At 40.5% G+C, this 23526-nt stretch overlaps 1 protein-coding gene across 3 annotated transcripts in view; it reads left to right on the top strand.

Moving 5' to 3' along the window:
• Positions 1-23526, top strand: part of trappc9 (trafficking protein particle complex subunit 9) — a 199874-nt gene that overhangs the window by 74913 nt on the left and 101435 nt on the right. For all 3 annotated transcript variants that reach the window (XM_019258520.2, XM_019258505.2, XM_019258513.2), the window contains one exon: positions 7438-7556. In XM_019258520.2, the coding sequence (XP_019114065.1) occupies positions 7438-7556 (119 nt within the window). The remainder of the gene's footprint in view (positions 1-7437; positions 7557-23526) is intronic.

Genomic DNA, 23526 nt, shown 5'->3' with positions numbered 1-23526 from the left:
TGTTCCGGCGGCCTTATTTAAGATTCAACAGTAATAAGAGAGAGGGCTCAAGGTCCCTACACCTCCATTTCTCTCCTAGCTACTGGCTTCCTCACTTCAACTGTCGGATTTCCTCTCCTGTAATTCTCATTCCTGGTTTAAAAAAAAAAACCTGACCTTGTCCCCTACCTCGAAACTCATTCATTATGTTCGTTCCCCAGTCTTTCTCAAAGTTCATGCTCAGCCTCCTTTCTCTCCTGTCTAACTCCAGACCTCCCTACCTCCTTCTTCAGACTGTTGAACCTCTCTATGAGCTGATAAATATTAATGAGTGATCAATGTGGACCTGTTCTTGCACCACAAAGACTTTGTGTGTGTGTGTGTGTGTGTGTGCGCGCATGTGGATACAGCCGACTGAGAAAGTAAATACATACGACTCTTTATGTGTATTTCAGTTCCAGCGCCACACTCCTCATGAGGTCATTTAAGCAATGCTGTTTCAATGTTTTAATTAGCTGAGCAGTAATTGGGGCTCTGAATTAAGGAGATAAGACATGGTTTACTTAAACAGCAGCTCTAAATTGAGTTATTATGGTGACATTATGGGATGCAACACATCTGATGCTATCTACCCCTCTAATACATGAATGAAAACACATTAATAATGTTGTTTAATATACTGATGAACTTATTTGCATAAAGCCAGTTGTTTTGTTTTCAGTCTGCGCTCCTGTGCACTGGAAGATTAACAAGTTCTGCCATCTTTGCTAATTAAACTGTGAAATCTTGATTATTTTAAGCACAACCAGATATGGTCACATATAAATTTTTAGTGCCTGCCACATTGTACCAATTGGTGAATCATTACCTTGTTTGAGGATACAGCATAATGGGCTTTCCATGACTAAACCAGCTCCAGAGCCATTTTTAAACTGGCGCCACTATTGCCAATTTAAAGGAATAATTTTACAAGTCGGGAAATACTTATTATACACTCTGATGTTCATCAGCCAGTTGGTGAAAAGTTGACTTCATTCCAGATTTGAATGACAAACCCCTCATTTTCATAATCATCAGAAATGCATAAAAATATAAAGAAAGAAAATACAATAAATAAAAAATAAGTACAGGGACAAAGGGAAAATATTATATAAACAAAATTAAAACGAATAAATAGGAAAGTCAGTCTATAAGGGGAAAATACAAAAGTAAACAAATATAGATAAAACGCAAATTAAAACAGAAATATACATTTATTTAATAAATTAATGAATGCCTATATTTATTTTCAATAGTGCATTTAATGGCCTGTTCATTTATTAATTGATTTTGGGAGTATTGTCCTCCATAATTAACCGTCTTGTGTTAATCTTGTGTGATCGTGTTAAACTTCCTGTTTGAAAATGGGTAAAGGCTTATAAATGACCTGTTAATGACAAACATACAACATATTGTTACTTCTAGGTGAAATCTCCACATTCCAGTTTTTAATGGATTTTATATTTTCAGTCAGGGGATAAAATAAAGAACCTTTTGCAACATTATAAAACATCTCACACAGAAAGTTTACATTAAGACATGCTGAAGACACACTCTTTATCAGTACAGTACAAACAAGTTATTAATCCAAAACAGGCCATGTTATACTGAAATTGAAATAAACTGTAACAGGACATTTAGTCATTATGAACTTTGTTCTATTTTAATGATAAGTAACTGCATATAAAGTTGCACTTATTAGTGTACAGGGTCTATTTGTCTGTTGAGTGACTTACTTTGCTGCTCTGTTGTGGTATTTTCAAAATGACACAAATTGGTTGTCTCTATACAAGGCGGAGCATAATGTTAAGATCTTGAATGCACAGAAAGAAACGAAGAATGATGAGCGCCATTGTTCAGTTTTAACATTTTCTACACTGCACTGAATAGCCTCAGAAAACGTAGCACACATTATGTTTGTACGGCAGTTGTCATGTTTTGACACAGCCGAGTGCATTAAGTAATTCTTTAAATGTCATTCAATGAACTAAATCATTGCCAACAAAGTGTCAGTCTCTTCTAAAGTTAACATTTTGTACCACTGGGTTCCATTTTATGGATTTCTTCAAGGTACAAAGGAATGGATGGTAATTGGACTGCATTTATGTATCATTAACTTATGTAAACTAACTTATCTCTTATGTATGTACACAGGACTTGCTAAGCTTAGCACATAAATTCTGATTCTGGTTGTGTTGACTTTTCCAGTTTTCCATTCTTTATGCTAAGCTAAATTAAGCTAGACATGACAACAGCACAAAATTCTGATGTCAGATGACCGCCTGTTGCTGCAGACCTCATCGACTTTGGCCCATTGTTTCAGACGTATTAAATTGAAATCTGTTGGCGTCATAAATATTCATTGTCCCTTGTAGCAGCAGGTAGGTCAACACAATCAACACTGAATGAAAATAATCTTAATAAAAACTTTAATAACACAACATCAGCTGCTCTCACTCCAACATGGAAAATGTGGAAATAATTGTGTCGTAATATGTGGATGCATATGAATGAATCTCTCGACTCTGCCCCGGCGGAAAAGATTTACATACACGCACACTCTTTTTCTGTCTCTGTTTTCGTCTTTCAAGCCTTCTCCACAGCCTGAGGATAAGTGATGGCTCATAGCTCGGGTAGTGTGTGTTGGGGTCTCTCTGATGTATATGCTGCTGCTGGCATTGTGTTAACATCAGCAATTCTTTGTACTAAATATATCTGTAAGATCAGATGTCTAGCAGCCCTCATATGACCAAGATTTTTGTTTTACCGTTTGTCACGCTGTACTGAAGGTGGGAATTAGTTTGGGCCTTCTGACTGTCAGAATGTTGAGAGCGAAATATATCATCAGTGGAATTTATTAATTGCCTGTATGAACATGCACATTGCAGAGAAAGTCAATCCATTAGCTTTAACTGTGATTTTGCTCGGCAGTGCAGCACTCAGCCGAGGCAGAAGGGGCAAATCAGACAAGGCCACAGAAATCAGTGCAGAGGGAACATTCAGAACAGGCTGAGCCTCATTGATTTATCCCCAGACAAGTTTATCCCTCACTTTGAGTCCAGCTCAAGACAACAACACCATAACTCAGGATCAGTTGGGAGTGATGTCATTGTTCAGGACTAATGGGCTAACAGTAAGCGTTATTCTGTTAAATGGTGTGAGTGTTGATGACAGTGCTACTGCCTACATTAATGCCATCTTTAAAAACTACACCTTGCACCACAGAAAATGTCTGCATCAACAACAAAGTAAGGAGGCACAAGAAACAGATTATACCAACATGAACTTAAGGACTCAAGCAGAGAGGGAGATATATTCAGAAGCTGTTGAAATTAGTAAGGGACGTGGAGTTGCTGTCTAAGTGTTTCTCTTTGTTTGTCCTCAGTCGACATCAGAGAGAATGCGCTGCTGTCCTACTTTTGACTTAACTTTCAACTTACAGCCCTCAAAACACTTTTTTAAAGTAATAAGCTGTGACATGTTCTTTTTAGGTTTCTGTTTTTACTTTTCTCTGTTGTCAAGTCAAGTGACACAACAACCAATACACATTTCTTGAGAGGTTGCTGTAAATATCTGAAGTCTGGTAGGTAGGGATTGTTTTGTTATCGACAGATAGACTAGAAATTCGGGTTTCATATTCGGAATAGAAATTTCAAATGTTATCCTGCTTTAGTAGCAAAGGAAGTGGTGCTTTTGCAGTTTGTTGGACATAGAATAGAAAGACGACGGAGCAGTGGCAGCCACCATGATTGAAAAGAGCGCACAGTATGGGACTCGCTCAGTGGGACAGTCCACAAACAGCAGTACAGTTACTGCTTATCATGAGTGATTTTAGCAGTTTAGGAAGTACTGAGGTCTGTATGTTATTGAAGTCAAGTTGAACAATACATTTGTAGCCATAAAATAAAAAATCCTATAAGCTGTTCTGTAGTTGACTCAAGTGAAACACTGTGCTAATTTCCGCATGCTGTTAAATCAAAGAAGTTGTTTATATTTCCCTCTGACTTTAATGGATTGCTCAGAGGCCCTAGACGGACTTTCTGCACGGATGGTAAGCACTCAGACCTTTGTGTAATACCCAACAGATTCCTGCTCATCATTCCTGTCTCTCCCTCAGTAAGACTGATAGAAGCGTAATGATGTTCTTACAGTTTCAGTGTTGCGTGTCAGCTCAGAATAACAGTGTGCTTTTAAATGAGGCGGTGCAAGTTTGTATCTTTTTTTTGTCACACACAAAGCTACATCGTGTGTCAAAGTGGTTTTAGACCACTTGCAGTTATATATGTATATATAGTCCATGCTAAATGAAGTCAGGTCAAGCAATGTTTGTTTTGTATTGTCCATTCTCAAGATTCTCTTCCTTGAACAGGATATTGAACAGGGGTTGTAATGTTTACACTGTAAGGAGTCATATTTTCCATATTTATTAGATATACCCATCTTCCAGGAAACGGCTTGTAAATGAAAACATGACTGATAATTCAAACACCCGCCGTATCTCATGAACCTCCAGATCTGTGCTCATGTTAATTATTCCACAAGTGACACTCCCAATCTTTGCTGTTCTACCTAAACTCAGGCAGCGAGGTGGCCACTGATACAAATCCTGAGTTCGCCCCGATATCTCCCAGAGGCAGTTAGACAGAGAACTAGACAGATACTGATTGGAAGGAGGGTGCAAAGGAGGGGATGATTGTGAGCAATGCCATCGTCAATCACGCCACCCATTACTCACACAGTCTCTGCGCCACAGGACACGACGAGTCATGTGTACCTCCAGACAGTGTCCCATAATGAAGGATGCAGTTCATAAAGTCTAAAAGTGTTATCTGTATTTTTGGTTGTTTCCTCTTCTGCCACTCCGAGTCTATGTCCAGATGCAAATCTAATCTGTTTAACAGCAGGGTATAGAGAATGAGGCAATAACAAGAGGAGATTGCTCTCACCAGCGCAGAGACAGGAATCACTAAGGACAAGCTTCACACAGTTAAGACACCCGTACACTGTTCGACTTTGGGCTGTCTTGAATGAAGATCACACTGTGAGACATGTCTACCAAGACCAGTTTAGAGCAGAGCTGACCATAGCACACTATTTCTGACAGTGTCTGAAAATTTAGAACAAAGGTCTTCAGACTTTTCTGACCACCAAACCAACTAACGCCATGAAATAACACTGTTGATCCGACATCATAAGCAGCAGTTTTGTATTTCAATGTCAAAAAGTTGAGTTTTCCTTCAATGTCAGAACATTAGAGACGGATGATTGGACTTAGTTGCAATTCTTTCTTTTGTATTTACATCATAAAGCTTCAACTCACCAGACATTCATCACACAGTTTCACATACAGCCTTTACACAGCTTGTGGCCTGCATATTATTAGACCCAACTTGAAAAGTCGGAAAGGATGAAATGAACATGCTGGTTGTTGTATCATACAGTGCGTAGAGGCCTTTTGGCTGTTGGCTTAACTTGTGGTTCAGATCACGTGTCCCTAGCAGCAAACGGGTCATAAAGAGTTCATGAGAGGAAAAAAAAAACTTCTTGAAGTCTAGCCTTCTGTCACAACTAATCTAGATGTGATAGGCACTGAGATATGCCTGACAGCTTTGCCAAGGCATTTTTGATGTGGCCATGTGGTGAAGAACTCTGGAAAGTGGAAAGTGGCCAATTCCTAGTTACTTTGACTAAAGAGAGAAGCTTTATTTAAGGTAGCTTATTATTTAATCAGCGCGGCACACACAGAGGTAGGCAAAGCCTGAAGTATCCATGTGGGTGGACTATTTTTAATAAAAGAAAAATGCAATATTGGCAATATATGGGCATTGTTCGTGGCTGGTGCAATTTAACATAAGGAAATGAGTAGTGGCTTTTCTTTATTTTTCCTATTATAGACACACTTTTGTTTCTAATTCAGAATTGTATCATGTATTATTCTTCCAAGAAGTCTGCCTGTTTTCTAAGGTGCCCCAGTTTACTGAATATATTTGTTGTTCCTGGCGTTTGCTGTTAATACAAACTCAACACTTCAACCTCCTTGTTTACCTGATGTCATGGTGAATTTAGCATAATCCACATTTTCACAGCATTAATTCCATCAGTAAAACAACATATTCATTTCACACACACACCAGTCTGTTTTCTGGCTTTATTTTCAACAGAAATGCTATCCCTGGTTCTATTTTTACCAATCTTACATGTATTTTTGTATAGAGTTTGAATATGTCCATCTGTCTGCCGTGAACCGAATCGCCTGAGCTACTGCAAAGGCCTGTAATTTCCCCTCTCGGGGGGGGATTGCAGGTCTGCATCCCACTGATGTTAGAGAGCGATATGATTCCTTTGACGTCAGAGCGTGGGCTCTAGCCGTCATTTTTGAGTTTTGTATGAGTGGATTGAAAGCAGCAGCCCCTGTGGTGATGCCCAAACGCAGCTGCTGATAGTGCAGCTGCTGCACCGCTCCTCTCAAGGTCATGAATATAAAGTAATTCATTTATTCTTCAAATGCTTACAGTAGCACCATGACACCTATGATCGCAAATTGTCTATCATTTAAAAATATATAATATTATCTAGTAATAATTGCTTCTAGGCAAACAGAAGTGGGAAACAAGTGTATTTGCCATCTAAGAAGACAAAGTGACCACTGTATGTCAGAGAAAATTTATATTGATATAATTATTACATTATATTAATTGACAAGTAGGCCTACATTGCTATAAATACACATTCATGGTCTGTATATGTATATCAGTGATATAAATATTAAATATTAGAAAGACCACTGAGTATACAATCCAACAACACTCTAAACTACAGCCTCCAAACTGACTACAAAGTTGAATCAACACCTCTCTGAACAGTATTTATTGTATAATTAGAGTGCTGAGTTTACCTAATAAACTTCAATTGACTCTTGCTACGTCCCCCCAGTTACATTTGAAGTTCTCAACAATAATAGGTGCAGATTTATCATGCAAAAAAATTGATACTTTACACAGACGTAGTACAAACATAGTCAGATTCTCATTTCTGGCCGATCTTTGTTTTTGTGGGCTGAAGCTAAAACTGTTAAAATTTTTTAAAAAAAGCCAAAAATAGCTCAAGTAAGCAGTCATCCATGGGGCTTGTTTTATTTTGGGGTAAGGGCTGTGATCACACATTTAAAAAATTGACTTGCTAGATAGATTAATATGGATATACCTGATCAAATCCAACAGGTCTCGACCTGTTTCCTCTGGATCGAAATGACGAACTAAGCAAGAAATACATGAGTAAGAACAGAATTAAACAGACTGTTGATATCTAATAATGCAAGACTGTTTGCTCTGACGCTCTGCCAGCTCCTGTTTAATGATAGCCATGGATCTATATGTGTTTTATTTTTCCTGAATATGTGATGGCATGGTGTCTTTTCAGATGGGATCAGCGTGACAGGCCTGCCAATCTCCAGTCCGCTACGCCAAGTCCTCAAACCCAGGGCCGAGACCAAGAATGTCAGCAGTGAGTCGGGAAAGGCGGAGTACAGCCATGTTAAGGTGAATAAACAGTTACAACTATTGTTTTGCCCTGGATCAAGATGCAAGCAGTTGTTTTCTGTTATTTGTGTTTCCTGTCTTCTAGCATAGTTTAGTGGAAGTTCATTTTAACCCCCAGTGCAGTCTGACTGCACCTTTTCTGTGGATAATGAGTATGTCAGGTTGGGATATTTAACCTTCTCACTCTCACTCTTGCGCTTTCTTTCTCTCTTTACATTCCATGCACACTGCGCAATGAGTTTTTGCAAAAGTTGAGGTGAAACTAGAATTATTCATAACCAAACTACATCTTTTGGTATATGAACATAGAAAGAACACTGAGTTCATTTGTCTGGCGTCTCACCCTGGCTGCAGATGCACTCTGTTCTTCGAATCAGGACTCAGAGCTCCAGCTTAGGCATGAAACTGAGATGAAACTGTTTACAGGGTTTTTGGGTGAAACTGCAAACAGAGTGCAACGGGGGGGGAAACAGATAGTGAGGAAAAGAGGTGAGACGGAGACAGGTGGAATGACAATGCTGATCAGCAGGGGAGAAGGTTGAGGACTTGTGGACGTTGATGGGATAGATATGGGTGGAGATGACCGAGCCTACCTGCTGAGGGTCATCTGTAGCACAGCAACACACCACCTGCAAGTGTGGCGGCTACAGTGTCTTACCTCTGAAAAACAGAAGAAGGCTTTTTGTCTCCTCTGTGAGTCATCAGGAGAAAAGGCCACATTGATGTCTAATGTTAAGATGTGCTGCCAAACAGAGTAAACTTTCTATTTCTGTAGACTTTCTTTAGAAAAGTTTGGCAGGATGATGACTAATGGAAGAAAAAACACAGGAGAGGATGTTTCTTGTTCATGTTAGTGACAACTTTTTTTTTTTTTTTTACGTAAAAAACAGTTTTTTGGAAAAAGCAAACCATTGTTAGACGAATCATAACAAGTAGAAACGATGACATCCTGAAATGTTCCAGAAAATCACATATTGTTAAAAAAATAAAAATAAAGAATCCACATTGTTATACCGTACAAACAGAGCTCGAGTATGTGCAACAAAAGTAACACAGAGAGACATTGACACATCATGCAAGATATGACTGTTCTTCATCTTAACCCACAGATTTCTGTGTAAATTTGCACGGCCTTCACGGGAAGTTGTCGTAAATCGTCTAGATTGTGCCAAACCTGCCAACAAAGTATGCATTGCAAACATTTTCTAGAATGAATTAATTAGAAAAACATAACTTGTATTTGGACTCTACCTTCAGAATAAGAGAATTGTCCAAACTGAGTCTGAATGAAAGTGTGTTACTGTAACATTGAGACACATTGCTTGAATTTTCTTTCAAAATGTGTGGGGTAAAGCACAGATAGAGATGTAAATAAAGTTATTTCACAGTGTTTGTAGGCTATTGACAGAGGCCTGAGCAGCTTTCTTCTCCTTTTTTTCTCTGGTCCCCATGTGCTGTCAAGTCTAGCAAGGTTCCAGGCTTGAGTTCAAGGTGTGAGTTTGTGTGTACACTGTTTTGAGAGATTCTAAAATCCGACTAGTTTGTGTGACGTGTATATGAGATAAAGTATCTCCAAGTTCACATCCCTATAATACTGAACACAAATCCTCCTGATGCTGCACAGCAACACTGCAGGTTCATTTCCCTTTGGATTTATTGCATAACTGAATAAGAACCAGCCATTGTTAAAGCCAAGTTGGACATTTTAATCAGTGGTTAGGCTTATTAGAAGCAGTGTTTGACTGGCATCTCTGAGCTTCACAGCAGAGTATGGTGTTCGAACTGTGTTTAAATGTTTAAAGTAAAGCCAATTACATAAGGACTCTACTTATGTCCTGCTGGGCTGTTTAAAAGCAGGTTGTGAAGACGCTCCTTCTCCTTTCATTGTGTAGTGTTGTTGGACATACAGTAGACAGTGATTCAAGTGATTCATTTCACTGTGTGCTCAACAAAAGCCAGTGCGTTGATTTGCCAGTAATACTGTAGTAAATTTATTCTGGGTTTCCAACTGCATGACTCATCGTCGTTACGGGCTGTATTGTTTTCAAACCCACAGCACCCGGCGAGCGCTTGACGCATGCTGACGTAGAAAGGGTGGACAGGTACAACATTTCTCGACACAAATCCAAGCAAAGTTACAGAACACAATAACTTTGATGTTGTTTGTCTATGGATGAAAAAGGAGATTTTTTTTCCATTGATGCGGTAACATCTTGAGACCTCAACTTTATTTACACAGATTTTCAATACTGGTACTACTATACTTTCTACTAGTTCAGTGCCAATGCATGTATGAGCATCGTGTTTTTTTATATAGCAAAGTGTCAAATAAGGGTGTTGTCACACCTAAAGTGTTTGGTTTGCTTCAAACGAACTCTGGTGCAGTTGCCCGTTTAGTTTAGCCTGGTGTGAAAGCTGTCAATCAAACTCTGCGGTGGACTCCAGGCACACCTGAGAAGGAGGTGTTGACGCACTGCTGTTGATGCAGGACGACATTCACCAAAAGTGTCAAATCTATGAGTTACCTGTCAATTCGTATGACTTCCTCGGTTTGTTAGTTTGGTGGTAGTTTTGTGTGTAGCATGTCAGATTGTCACTCTGGAGACCATACCAGATATTGTGGAAAGTTTCGCACTGAACATTAAAAATCATGTTCCTGATCACAATCTGTGTTATTCCAGAGTCATCCGGTATTGAAGTTCTTGTTTGGCGTTATGGTCGTTCCTGGAAGATCGCTTAGGCCTTTCTTCCGTATTTCATTGCAACCTTACTTGTCAGTTTCTTCCTTTTCTGTGTTGGTGGACACAGCAGCCACCCACACTTATGCCAAAAGCAATGAGCAGCAAAGTTTCTCACATAATGGAACCTATAAAATCTGCCTTCATCCTCAGACAGTTTTCTAACAAGCCCATCTTCCTGATTCAGCTTGTAACAGGAAGTGCTTATATGTTATTGTCTGTTATTGGTGCCTTCCTGAGCTATGTCTTTGCATATGTTAGAGTGCTTTTTGAATAGGCATACTGCTAGCGGTATGTGGAACTTCATTTATCAGTGTGTCTGTGTGTGCATGATAGACTGAGAGAGAATTTATATTAGCTGCTAATAACTGCTTTTGGCTGGAAGGATGGATGGACAGATGCACAGGAAATTGAAAACCTTCTAGCCAAACTTGCTGGCAGTGAAGCAGGGTGTTCCCTGCATATCTAAATCTTTTGTGGGACGATTAAGTGTGAATTTGGCCTTTTTTGATCACCAAACTTTGCCATTGTTATTGCTGAGGCTTGAGTTTCTGCATAATTTCTATGTATCTATGCGCTGTTTTGGCACTGGCATTCCTTGGCATGTACACTCGCAGACTATGAGTAAGCACAGTCAGTCATGACTGATCTGTAATCCGCACAGGAGGACTGAACATCTTTATCTCACTGACCTTTCATCGCTCAATCTTAACGCCCATTTTTCAATCCTCCAACCAAATTGCAAATTCCTGTGGGCTTGAAAAATGTTGATGCTGTCAGGGTGGGATGGATCCACCACAGGTGAAGGAGATCTGGCTGGTGGGTTTTGCTGATTATTTACACGCTTTCAATGACTCATCCTCTTAAGAGAGTGAGGGTACTTCCACAACTTGGTTCCTTTGACACTATCAATTACTCCTCTCACCTCATTGCCATGGCTTTATGTCTCATTCCACCTGCCCGTCCTTAGTGGGAGCAAATCAACTATTCATGGTGTGTACAAAATGATTACATCTACAAAAGTTGTGCTGTGATCATCCCCATTGGAGTGTCTGCACGTGACTGAAACAGCACATGCAGAGTTTTATACTCCATCTGCTGAGGATTTATGTGAGGAGTGAGTTGAGTGACAGACTGGCAACAGGAGAAACGAAGGGGATACAGTAATCCCACCCTTGTGAATACCCACAAGTCGCTGTAATGCTGGCTGGTGTGCAGTCCTGCTCATTCACTTAGCCTTCCTGTGAACCTATCTTCACTGGACAGATGTCATCGAGGGCATTCCAAGTGAAGCTATGATACTGAAATAGGCAGGCCCCCCCCGCGCACACGCCTGGCGATTATCTTCAAAACGCCAAATGTCTAGGGTGCTGCGAAGCTGCATCCAGTGCAATTTTACTTTCCTGTTTATAATGCCATGTTATTGCAAAGTAGAAATTGCTGTTCGAAATGTAGATGTGTGTGTTCCTCTGAGGCTGCAGAGCAAAGAGTCTGATAGTGAGAGAGGAGGCCGTTACTGGGCTTCTTCCTCCTCAGCATCAGGGGTGTTAAGAGTGTACACGATTTCTATACCTCTTAACACAGACAAATATGAAATTAAATTCCAGGTGTCTTTTGTAGTTGACACTGCAGTAATATCTCTGACAGTAGCTCCCAAAATGGATTTCTGGGACGTCTTACAGTTAAGATTATTATTTTTTTGGCCTTTTTCAAGCTTTATTTTGGTAGAACGGCTGAAGAGAGACAGGAAATGTGGGGAGAGAGAGAGAGATGGGGAACGACATGCGGGAAAGAGACACATGTCGGATTCGAACCCTGGGCTTCCGCAGCAAGGACTGAGCCTTCGCACATGGGGCGGCTGATCTACCAACTGTGCTAAACACCGCCCCATGGAACGTCTTTCAGCTAGATCCCTGGAAAATTGAGGAATAGTTTTTGCTAGAAATTAGTGCTATATGATAATTCAGTATTATAAATATTTGGTGATTGTTGAACACGTGTATAGAGTTGTGTTTTTTTTTTTTACTATTTTATGTTATTTAATAGACTTAACAACCATCTACAGAGAATAACCAAGGATCTGATGGTCGGCTTTTGCAAGTGCACAAAGACTGTGCATTAAATTTAATGAAACAACATTCATTTGTCATTTTGCACAGTCGAGGAAGTAAAATGCTGTGGCGAAAATACAGTTTTTCTATTCATTTTGAATGGTGGTAGTCCGTTTTGGCCGTGGTGGTGCAGGGCCTTCTGCCAAAAAAGCACAACGTTGATTTGGATCCAACTTTTTGGAACAACGCAGCCCTAGTCACGTTTCTGCCAATCAGACCGGTCAAACCTCTCCACAGTCAGCCTGCAATGTCACTGAAAACTAAGACTATCCAGGTGGATTCATGGACTACACTCTGATACTCTACCTGTTGTGTTCTGGCTTTGTTTATTTCATGTACCCAGCTTCTAAATCTGAGTCTGGCTCTTAATTTCTGCTTCAAAACGATGACATTTAATTTGCTTTATTTCTGACGGTTTGAGAGAGAACGAGCACTGGTCGAGCAACATAAACAGTGAATGAGAGTGAGGGAGCGCTGGCATTGAAGCCGGTTAATCAGTAAAATGAAAAGTTATTTGCTGATTATTTTAAACGCGGTTAAGTTCAGCACAAACAGACACATTGCCAGCAGTCACTGCGATTCGACGTAGTTCCTGATTTTGTCTGAATGCACCTTTACACAAGCAGCAGACATGGATAACTTAAGTTTGGTGATAAAACATTGCTACTTTGTCATTAGAGTGACAACTTTAACATCAACTATAAATTATTAACATCCTTATTATTATGTGATGACGAGCTGGCAGCTTAATTTGATCTCTCATAGTGATGATTTCAGCAGCTCCACTTTGAAAGTCTCTTTAGGATGGCTCTGTTTTCAGCCAAAATCTACATGGGGGAAAAAAACAAAACAAGTTTGATTCTTTTTTTTGTTACCTTTTGTGTCAAAAACAGCACATAGTTACTGTTAAATATAATTTGAACAAGGTTGTATTTGTTTTTTTAGATTGACGTCAAACAAATATCACAGCACATACGCCAAGATATCAACCTCAGACATGCTGCAGAGAAACAATATTGGATCACACTTCAGAAAAGCCGATGTAAGCATTTTCTTAACACTGAAGAGTGCGTCTGTGGTTGTGTGCAGTGAGAAAGAACCCAGCTTTCAGACAAGACGTTCTCACACACACACACACACACACACACACACACACACACACACACACACACACACACAGAGGGGAGTGGGGTGTAGCTGGAGGGAGGTTGTTGGGGTGGGCAGAGCTTCTTCAGGGCTAATCAAATCCAGTGGAGACAGAGGCAGAGTCGGCTGCCTGCCTGCCAGCCAGCCTGCCTGCTATTTTTAGAAGCCCAGCCCTGCCGATGGCAGTTCAGCTCTCTTCACGGATTCAGATCCTAGCTCGTGATACAGATATTTATAACTGCCACAGCTGTCTGCCCAAGTGTGAAACTCCAGCTGAACAACCAAATGATTTTCTTCTTTTTATTTTTTTTTCAAACTCCTTCTTCTTTTCTTCTTTTCGGCATGTTCACCACCAACTTTATGTTTATTTGATGCCATTTTCAGTGACCATCTTCTCTTGAAAGCTGACCTTGTATTGATTAGTTGCTGATACACTGCCTATATGTGGGCGAAGTGGCTTATAGCTGTGACACAATTTAATGTTTAAGTCTTAAGATTTATTTTCCTCGCTGAATCGAAGGTAATTACAGAGAATGTTTACACACAAATCAGCACGATGATTATAAGTGAGATATGTTTTTTTTTTTTTTTTTGCAATTTGATGATTCATTCCCTCTACGCATAATCCAGGCTTCTGATTGCAGGTTTCTGCATCGTTTCTTCAGGCACGTCTCTGCAGTCATTTCTCTGAGGACTAGGTTATATCAGTGCTTATTGGTGTAATCACTTTGCTGCCTGTGGTTTCATCACGGACAGCCACGGCGACAGGTGATAAAACGGATTAACTTTTATCTCAGCATGAAGATCGACGCTACGTTACTTTCATTAAACAGTCTTTCCGGGATTGTGTATCTCGTTCTCACAACTTGTGCTCACCCCTGAGAGCCCCATCCCATCATGAACTCTCCATATTTCATGTGATCAGCTGATTGTGGTGATGAGGATAGAAATATCTGAAAGGACGAGGAGCTTTGTGTTCAAGAGAAACAGATGGATAGACGGAAGATTCATCCCCTCTGAGATGAAACTCTTTAACTACTCAAAACATAGAGTATATCTTCAGGACTTTGATTGTTTCTGCACGTTTGATTAATATTTTAGGTTGGAGAAGAAAATCACCAAATCTTCTGAACTTAAAGTTGATTTACAAATTAAAACAGAATTGATTGAATGTTAATTTTTCTTGCCAGGCGCACTGTGTAGTCGATTGTAGCTGCTTAGATTAACCTTGGAGAACCTTTATCGAACGTCGAATCAGGCTTGATGGGTCTTGCATCGAATGATGACCCCATGAATCAAATCTCAATTGAAAGATCTCCCCCTAAAACACATTTAGCTCTGTTTTGATATCTCAGGGCTGCTGAACTTGAATGCAACTTTAGCTACTTTCCATGTGTTTTCAAATGAAGCAACCATTTTGTGCCCCCCATGAGAACAAATTGCAGCTACCACATGTGAGTTTATAATTATATTCCACCCAATTAGTCTTTTTTTCCCTCCAAAGATCAGCCATGGGGTGAAAAATATGTTGACCCTTGCTGCGTTGTGGGCGTTGCTTGTCAGGTTGACTATTGATGCCGAAGCTCACTTTGGCTGTAAGCAGGTCAGTACTGTTTTATTGGTGTTTATTCAGCTTTGACTCCAGATAGATCGAGAGAGAGACAAGTGGGGATAAAAGCAATAATTCAGCCAACCTATGATTAAGTTTCATGTCAGGAAGGGGCAACAAACGGACTATATATCCCATCCACCCTCTCGGGATGTGAGCTTGGCGTAGCGTGCCGCTATCTGTCAATCTGTGTGTTCATTTTTAGACTTTGGCAACAGCTATTGGAAAGTTTTCTTGCTCGGCGTGTTGTTGCTTTGCCTGGAGGTGACTTCGGAGATGAGAGATAGGGAATGTGAAATAATTAAGACTAATCAAAAGGCATAATCATCATCAGGGGCACACAAGCAGGATAGCAACACACACCCCAGCACCGCAACCGTCGGCTGCTGTTTTGCCAACATTTTTATTCCATCAAGCCGTTTACTCTCTGAGTTTTTAATTTACCTGTCCGTAATACACGGCCCTGTCTGATTGGAGTTTGGAGCTACAGCTGCAAAACACAGCTGTGCCCCTCCCATCTGTATATAGCTGCGTGTTCAGGCTACAAAAACAATGAAGCACGTCCCCCGTGCCTCGGTGATAGATGACGAGGGGAAAACATGAGTGAGGAGAAATAAGAAGATGGATGGGGTTTGTGGTGGGGGAGGTATCACTGAGGGGCCGATTCTGGTATACAAACCTACATGGATTTGAGAATGTGTGTGTTTTTTTTTGTTTTGCCTCTTGTGTGCAAGCCACATATAGATACTTGTTGCATCCTCCGTCTCCGCGGCGACTGCATCTGCTTTCAGTCCACGTCCTAACGCTCTGCGACAAAGATGGCTCTTTCATGCCACAGGTAGCAGTTCAATAAGCCTGAATGTAATTACGTGCTTCATTCTTTCTCAAGCAGAGTTGTCGTTGCACTCGTGATAATACAGTGTATAATTCACTCTTTATTTATTTTTTTTTGCAAGATTGTGAGGCTTTTATTTTGCTCCTGATTATTTGCCTGGAGATTAGCATTTCCTGTAGGAGCTGGCTGCTGGATATCAGTAACTCATCAAATTAAACCTTTAAGATTTGCTCATAGGAGGATTGTTAATATTTGAGTAAATTGTGAAAGGGCGTACTTGATTTCCTCTGAGAGTGAGGCCCGCTTTGCAGTTGGCATTAGCGTTGACCTTACCGTTGGCAGCGAGTCAGCATGCCACTTTATCGCGAATTTTTAGACAGTAGTTGCAACAGGCAGGCAGGAGGGACGTCATCCTGGCAGCGGCAGCCTCTTTATTTAGTGTTTAGCTCTTGCATCCTGGATGTACTCAAGAGACAGAGTCAGCGGGCGCGCATCTTGTCCCCGATGACCTGTCGCTGCTCCGTCAGTGCGCCCACTGTGATGTGGCATCGCGGGCCTCCTGTCTCTAACTCATGGCCAAATGATCTGGTCCATTAAGACCGTAGCCCCAGGGATAACCGAGGTTTGAATTCTTCTCCCTAATTACTGTTAAATGTAAAATACACAACTCTGTCTGGGCTCCCAGGCAGCTTTTTTATGAGCTGCAGCCGACACCGATTCGCCTCGTGGCTCTTTAGATTGCAGTGAGATCCACTCAGAAGGCTGTCCTTGTTCAAAGAGAGTGCTGAAGTTTTAAACTTTTAAAGCATCATTGAATCATTGTGTAAGTGTTATATAATGCAAAAATTGTATATATTTAAACATCTCTTGTTGATAGAACGTGTTACGTTCATGGCTGGCTTAAGGCCTAATGTTTAGTTGAATGTTTTCCAAGGCAATACGGTGTTCATGACCCAATATGACCCACATCAAATCAAATTGTTTAGTCGATTGATAGAAGCTTAATCGAGCCTCGACTGTTTATATAATTGATTTTGTCAACTACCACAAATAAAGGTCCTGGTTCTAGATTCTCAAATGTTAAGATGTGCTGCTTTTCTTTCGATTTCATGGATATTCATTAAGATTTAAAAAAAAGCTTTTATACTGTAGGACACAACGAACAATATGAAGATGAAATCACCTGGGAAATTGTGGATATTTTGTAAATGAAAAGATTAACCCAGTGGGATTATTTGCTTCCCGATCCAAATTAGTGGGTTAGATTACACTGTCGAACTTTATATTACAAAGTTACCCTCGTGGTAATATCATTATGTCCCCAATATCTCGTTATTAAACATGAGTGTGTTAGATTTACTGGCATCAATTGGTGTAGTTACGGATTCCCTCCACTTGCCCTCCTGTTCCCGACAATGTCATAGGGTTGTCATCTTTTATTTGAAAACTAAAACATTGGTCAAACAGGGGAAAAAATACCAGCTTTTATTTCTGTCTGACTTAATATTTCAGTGTATGAAGGGCAAAAGGCCTTTCATTGTACTCCAGTGGGGGTGCTGTGCTATGACCCATGGCATGCCCCGCTGACCTCATTTATTTGGGAAATTGTTGTTCTTGCTCTGAGCAGATTAGCTGATATTCACCACAGCAATGCATAGCATGATCTTAGATTTGACATGATAGATTGCAAAGTTGTGGATAAAGGTAAGGCTGGTTGCTGGTTGTTTGTAAAACACAGCTGCCATACAGGGACATAACTTGTTAGCTGTGACAACCGGAGAATGAATGAAGGAACTTTAATGCACAACATAGTTCTATGGGATTCTTATTTATTCATCTTGTTTTTGTTTTTTTGTAGAAGTGACAGTCCTTCTATGTAGATAAAGTCCAAAGGGATAAAAACAAATGAACAGAAATATAGAGGAACAACAAAACCTGCAGTAATCGTAAAAAGTGTAAAGATTTTTAGTGTAAAATCCATTCCTGCACCCAAAAGGTCATGATAATGTTCTATTTGTTGGCTTCTGTGTGCGTGTGTGTGTGTGTTTGTGTCTGGAATCGCTGGTGTATGCGAGTCCAGCGGGTGAAATTAGAGGAGAATCAAGCGTTTCATCATGCTTACTGGACTTGAATCCATGTGTGAAATCCAGCGAGCCAGGCCAAGTGCGGCTCCATATGCTGCGGCGCTTGATGAGTGAACCGGTGTCGATCGGATCACCTTCAGCTGCACCACAGTCACCCACGAAACAGGATGTTTATATACCAGCACGCCTCGCCATCCAGCACACCTGCTTTTTTTCATTTGACGGGTCATTGTTGGTGATTTGTACGCGCCCCCGTGTTGGCATGTTTGCCTGCCCATGAGTCGACATGCAATCCATCTTTTTTTTCTTTTTTTTCCGGCTTTGGACCGTCCAGCGTTTTATCTTTGAAGCTGACTTCACATCTCCATGGTTGACTGTCTGTTGATATACTATGAAAACAGCAGTGAGGGCAAAGGGTGATGTGAGGCTTCTCCCTGTTGTCGCTCCAGCTGGTAAATGGTGTGACACCTGCATAGGACCACAGGGTTACATAAAAGAGCAGCCGTTTCGTGTCTGAGGCACCCATGAGTCCTCTGTTTACCTCTGATCACACAGGAACAGAGAAACACTGTGTGCATGTGTGTGTGCAGTAGCCAGTCTTCATCTCGGATAGATGCCACTCTCCCTTGACAAAATTTCGTGCTGCTGTTCATCCGCTTTCCTTCCCCTTCATGACTCACAACGCGTAATCAGATTGAACCATACGTAAGTGAATTAGTCAACACTCGGAAAAGAAATCAAATTACTCTGGATGCAATGGTTCTTTTATTGTGAGAATTCACAGGAAGTACTTATACGCATGAAGCAGACACACCTGGGTTTCCATTTTATGTTACCACAACAACCAAACACTATTAACATTAGGCTTGGTTTAGTGTATTTGTTGGATTCAAGGCCTGGATTTGAAAATTTAAATCTCATCATTTTGCAGCTCTATAGTGCCATAGTACTTCTGCAGACAGCAGAAAGAAGTACAATACAAACGTCTTCACGTCTTCTTTTGCCCTCTTTATGCGTTTGTGTATTTTGAGTTGTTTTCCTCCATGTTACAGCCACTTTAAAACTGAACCTGCACTAAACTACATTTCAGTAGGATTTTTAAATGACTAAAAGCGAAAATTTGTGGGGTGCTGGTAAGCTGAGTAGTAGAGTGTGCGCCCCATGTACAAAGGCTCAGTCATTGCCACAGCGGCCCAGGGTTCGAATTCGACCTGTGGCCATTTGCTACATGTCATTGCCCCGCCTTCCTGTCATCTGCTTCTATACAATAAAGGTTAAAAAAGCCCCGAAAATTTCTTTAAAAATATTAAATTTGTTGTCTTTTTACCACAGTGGCATCGAGCTTCTTAAATATTTTACAACTACTAAACAAGCCAGGTGAAAATGTTTTGCGGTGGCAGATGTTGATATTCTGTTAAAATAGAGTAGTTAGACAAGTGTTTTTATTTAAGGCACCCTTAGATGTGTGTTGTTTTTTTAATATTTTATTTTATCCTCTCATAGTCACTGTTTGAACATTTGAACAATTTCTGCCTTGATTACATTTGAATGATAAAGGTTCAGCTTTGAGCTTTGTCCAAACCAAATGGAGCTAAAAACAGTAAACAAAGTTCGGTCGTTGTTGTTTTGCAACACCTTTAGACAGATGAGTATGATTCTTTTTTTTTGTTTCTGGAAAAGTTTGGACAGGATTTTGACAGCATATCCCTGAAATATATATTTTTAACGACGCCCAGCTTCACATTCACTCAATAATACACGACAATAAAGGGACACTTCACCGATTTTCAGCAGGTGTTCAATAGCTGTCTAAAGGCTGAAAAAAAAATAGACAGCTTTAGCAGAAACCAGTGTTACAAGCTGGCATACCAGTGTGAAGTCTACCAGACAGGAACTGTCCAATAAAAGATGCTTTTGAATTGCATTATGGGAAATGTAGGATCAATAATTTTTTGGCCTGTCAGTCAGAATATCTCAGCCTCTATGGCTTTGATTTTGGCAATTCTTTTTTAATCAATCTTTTCTAATTCCCCCAATTTTATGGAAGTACATTAGTAAATTGCTGGAGAACTCCTGAAAAAAAATAGTTGCCAGTGTTTTGGCAGAGCACGATAGATCGTTTTTGGGCAGCTGGCATAGCCTGATCACTATCAGTTAAAATTAACAATGATGGAATGGATCTGGCTTTATAAAACATGTTATTTATCTTTATATCACCTATTGACAGATGCCTTGATGGACCAAATACAGAGTCTTAAGATCAGCTCACTACAATCCTTTCTACAAAAACATGATTGACATGCCATTGTGCAGATGGTGTAATAGAACGAAAACATTGCCTTGACAGTTTCTTTGTTGGCTTGAGAATGAGGCTTTATCAGAGTGGCACCAAACATGTCTTGTGATCATTAGCTCAAAGTTCATTCTTTCATTGTTTAGCGGTTGGAAAGACAAAGCGCAGGGATGAGCATCATTAGGCCGTTTTGATCTCCTGACAATAGACTCGAGTCTTACTGGCTTCATTTATGAACAAGAGTATGTCTAAGTCGTGACTAGTAACTCCTCATTTAGGAATGTTTGACACATGAGTTTTGTAAGGGGAGATATTAAAAAGGGAGGGATGGTAAAAGAAGCATATGACAGCCTTCTACATCTGCTCCTGACAGGAGGGCTGGAGATACTCAAATAATGTCGACTTTGCATATTGTTGCATAAGATATCAATCTGTCAAATTCTCGATAGCAATTAATTGGAGGATTCATCATCACTATCCATAGTTTGTGCAGAGCTTGCACATCAGTATTCAAATGTGATAGGACTACATGGGGAGGTAATGCCAAGGCCACGATATCGGAGGGTTTTGATGACCCTGGTGTTGCAACCGACCGGGGGCTTGGTTTTAAATATTTGCACAAGCTGTACCGAGCGGTTTCCCTGGTAACCTGGCATTGTTGGTTGAGGATACAGAAAGGATTTGCAGGAACGGGCAGTCCTGACGGCCTTCATTGTGGTAAAAAAGAGAGAGGACTTGGGATTTTTCATGGTCACGTTTGAGCATGTCGCCATCTCAACACTCACTGTTGATTTCCACTAAGCAGACTAAGAAACGGTAGAATAATGAATTATCACCAGGCAGTTGTGACGTGCATGTGCTTATTTTCTAACAGCCTGGTGCTGCTCGGGCAGTGGTGGTTCTGGTGTGTGTAACCACAGACTGAATCATTCAGATTGGAGACTGTTGGTGAAACATGAACCTGCCACCCTCAGGTGCCTGTAAAGAAAGAAAATCAGTTAAAACAAAAAGCCTTCATACAGTATGCAAGCTGTTGCAAATTAATAAAAGGCATTAATATTTACACTGCCTTGAAGACATTTTATTTTTCTATTTAGATGTGTCTCCTGGCTGGGGAATATATAATAATATAATATATAATAAACTGAAACAGACTAACACAACCTGGGTAAAAGGTGTTTGGATTATTTATGTTGGTATTATTTAAAATCAGAAAAATGCACCCTGTTATATTTCCAGTATAACAGCCATGCCACTTAAGTGTCTGATATGACATTTAGCTAGACTAAGATGGTGACCTGTCATTTAGTGGAAGTGACTATTCTGACATAAGCATCAGTGGTTTGACTCTTATTCTGTAAATACATTTTATTTATTCTCAACATAATAAACAATAAGAAAAATCATGTGAAAAAGGGAAATAACGAGGAAAGAATTAGTCAAATAAAGAGAATAAAACATATCGGAGCTCAAAAACTCCTGTTGGATTGAGCTCATTTCTTAATTACATCCACGTGCGACATGTTTAAGGTTTCAGTTGCAGATCTATCATCAGGAAATACTTTGCTGCAGGGAATTTCTCCTGTAGTCCAATTAGATTTTTATCTCCTGTCACACGTGAAACATGAACAAGAGCGAAGCTATTTTGTGTCTGAAAAATGTGAAGCGAGCACAGATCGTACTCCACAATCCTCGCTGCAGATGTAATCGTCTGCTGCTGTGAGATTCCAACAGGTGGAAAAAAAACTCTGACTTGCACCAATTGAGCTTTAATGTGCTAGTAGTTGATAACTTCTGACACCACTGTTATTTTATCAAAAACTGCAAGTTCTATCTCTCAGTCTGGATATGTATAACACACATTGAGTTGAACTGAATTCAGATATTCTTGTTAGGATTTTAAGCTGAAAGCTTGACCTTAGCTGAACAGCGGGGATGGTAACATCACTGCAGCGTCACATTCCTGTCCTCTTCCCTGCACATCCCACAGAAATCTGTCATACAGCACTCTTAACGCCTCATGGCAGTATATTTACTACCGTCCACCTGCGACGATAATTTGAGTTCCCGACATCCCATGATCCACCCCCCTTCATCCCATGATCCTCGTAGTTGGACAGGTTGCTCACTCACACTTTAAAATGTCTCCCCATTCTAATTGCCACATCAGAGGCAAACCCTAACTGTGACGGGGTGCAGAGCGTGACATTATAAACGCTGTGGGCAGAAATGTCAGGACCATCATTAGGTGGACCGGCTCGGGGCTGTTCCAGATAGGCTTTTGGTTTAGGGGGGTGGTTTTGGAGCAGGCAAAGTTATTATACCATGGTATGCAAACTTTTGTGCTTCACTGGGTCCTAAATAAAAAAAAATAAAAAAAGTCCGCTGTCAGCTGTGTCAGCTATTTTGGTCTGCATGCAGCCTGGTTGTTACTGAGCAGTTTTAGATGCTCTAACCCCCATCAGCTGTCAAATCAACAGACTTGTTCACAGCGCCCTCGCTCCTCATCATCCAGCGATTATTACTAAGTCATTACGCCGTGGGACCGATAGAGAACATATTCGCTCTTATCAGCCCTCCTGCCCTCTTCTCTCATGAATCATCTATTGCCAACAAGCACAGCAGAAACGCGATAATGTCAAGCTGTCTCAAGGCCACAAATACAATGAAAGTGCCTCTTTAGAAGCTAAACCAGAGACAGACAGACAGATCCAAAAGAAAGATGATCTTAAACCTCATATGAAAGGCGGAACAGTGAACTCATTTGCTCATATTATTGCGAGCATATTGCATCAAGTTTAAACCTTATAGAGGCCATCACAAGAAAACTCACAGTAATGAACAGGAGTACAGGAAAAATACCGTAGTACTTATCTGTGCAGACAGCAGACAACTTAGTCCCTCTCAATACTTTTTTTATTTGTATTTCCTCAGCTAGATATAAAGCTATCTTCAGTATGCTGTTTAACTTGTCACCTTTTCTCCACAATTTGGAACCCCGGGGCGCCCAACTGATTGCCTCAGTGATTGACAGCAAGGTGTATATATGAGAAGCAGCGCTCCGAATGGACATACTGCATCCGAGCGCGCTCGAGTCATTTCTCAGTTTCCCCACAGAAGCCGAGGCCACCAGGCGACTAAATAGCTCTCCTGG

The sequence above is a fragment of the Larimichthys crocea genome, chromosome XIII, assembly GCF_000972845.2.
Source record: "Larimichthys crocea isolate SSNF chromosome XIII, L_crocea_2.0, whole genome shotgun sequence".
NCBI classification, from domain to species: domain Eukaryota; kingdom Metazoa; phylum Chordata; class Actinopteri; family Sciaenidae; genus Larimichthys; species Larimichthys crocea.
The sequence above is the reverse complement of the archived record's forward strand: the minus strand, read 5'-3'. Positions and strand labels throughout refer to the sequence as shown.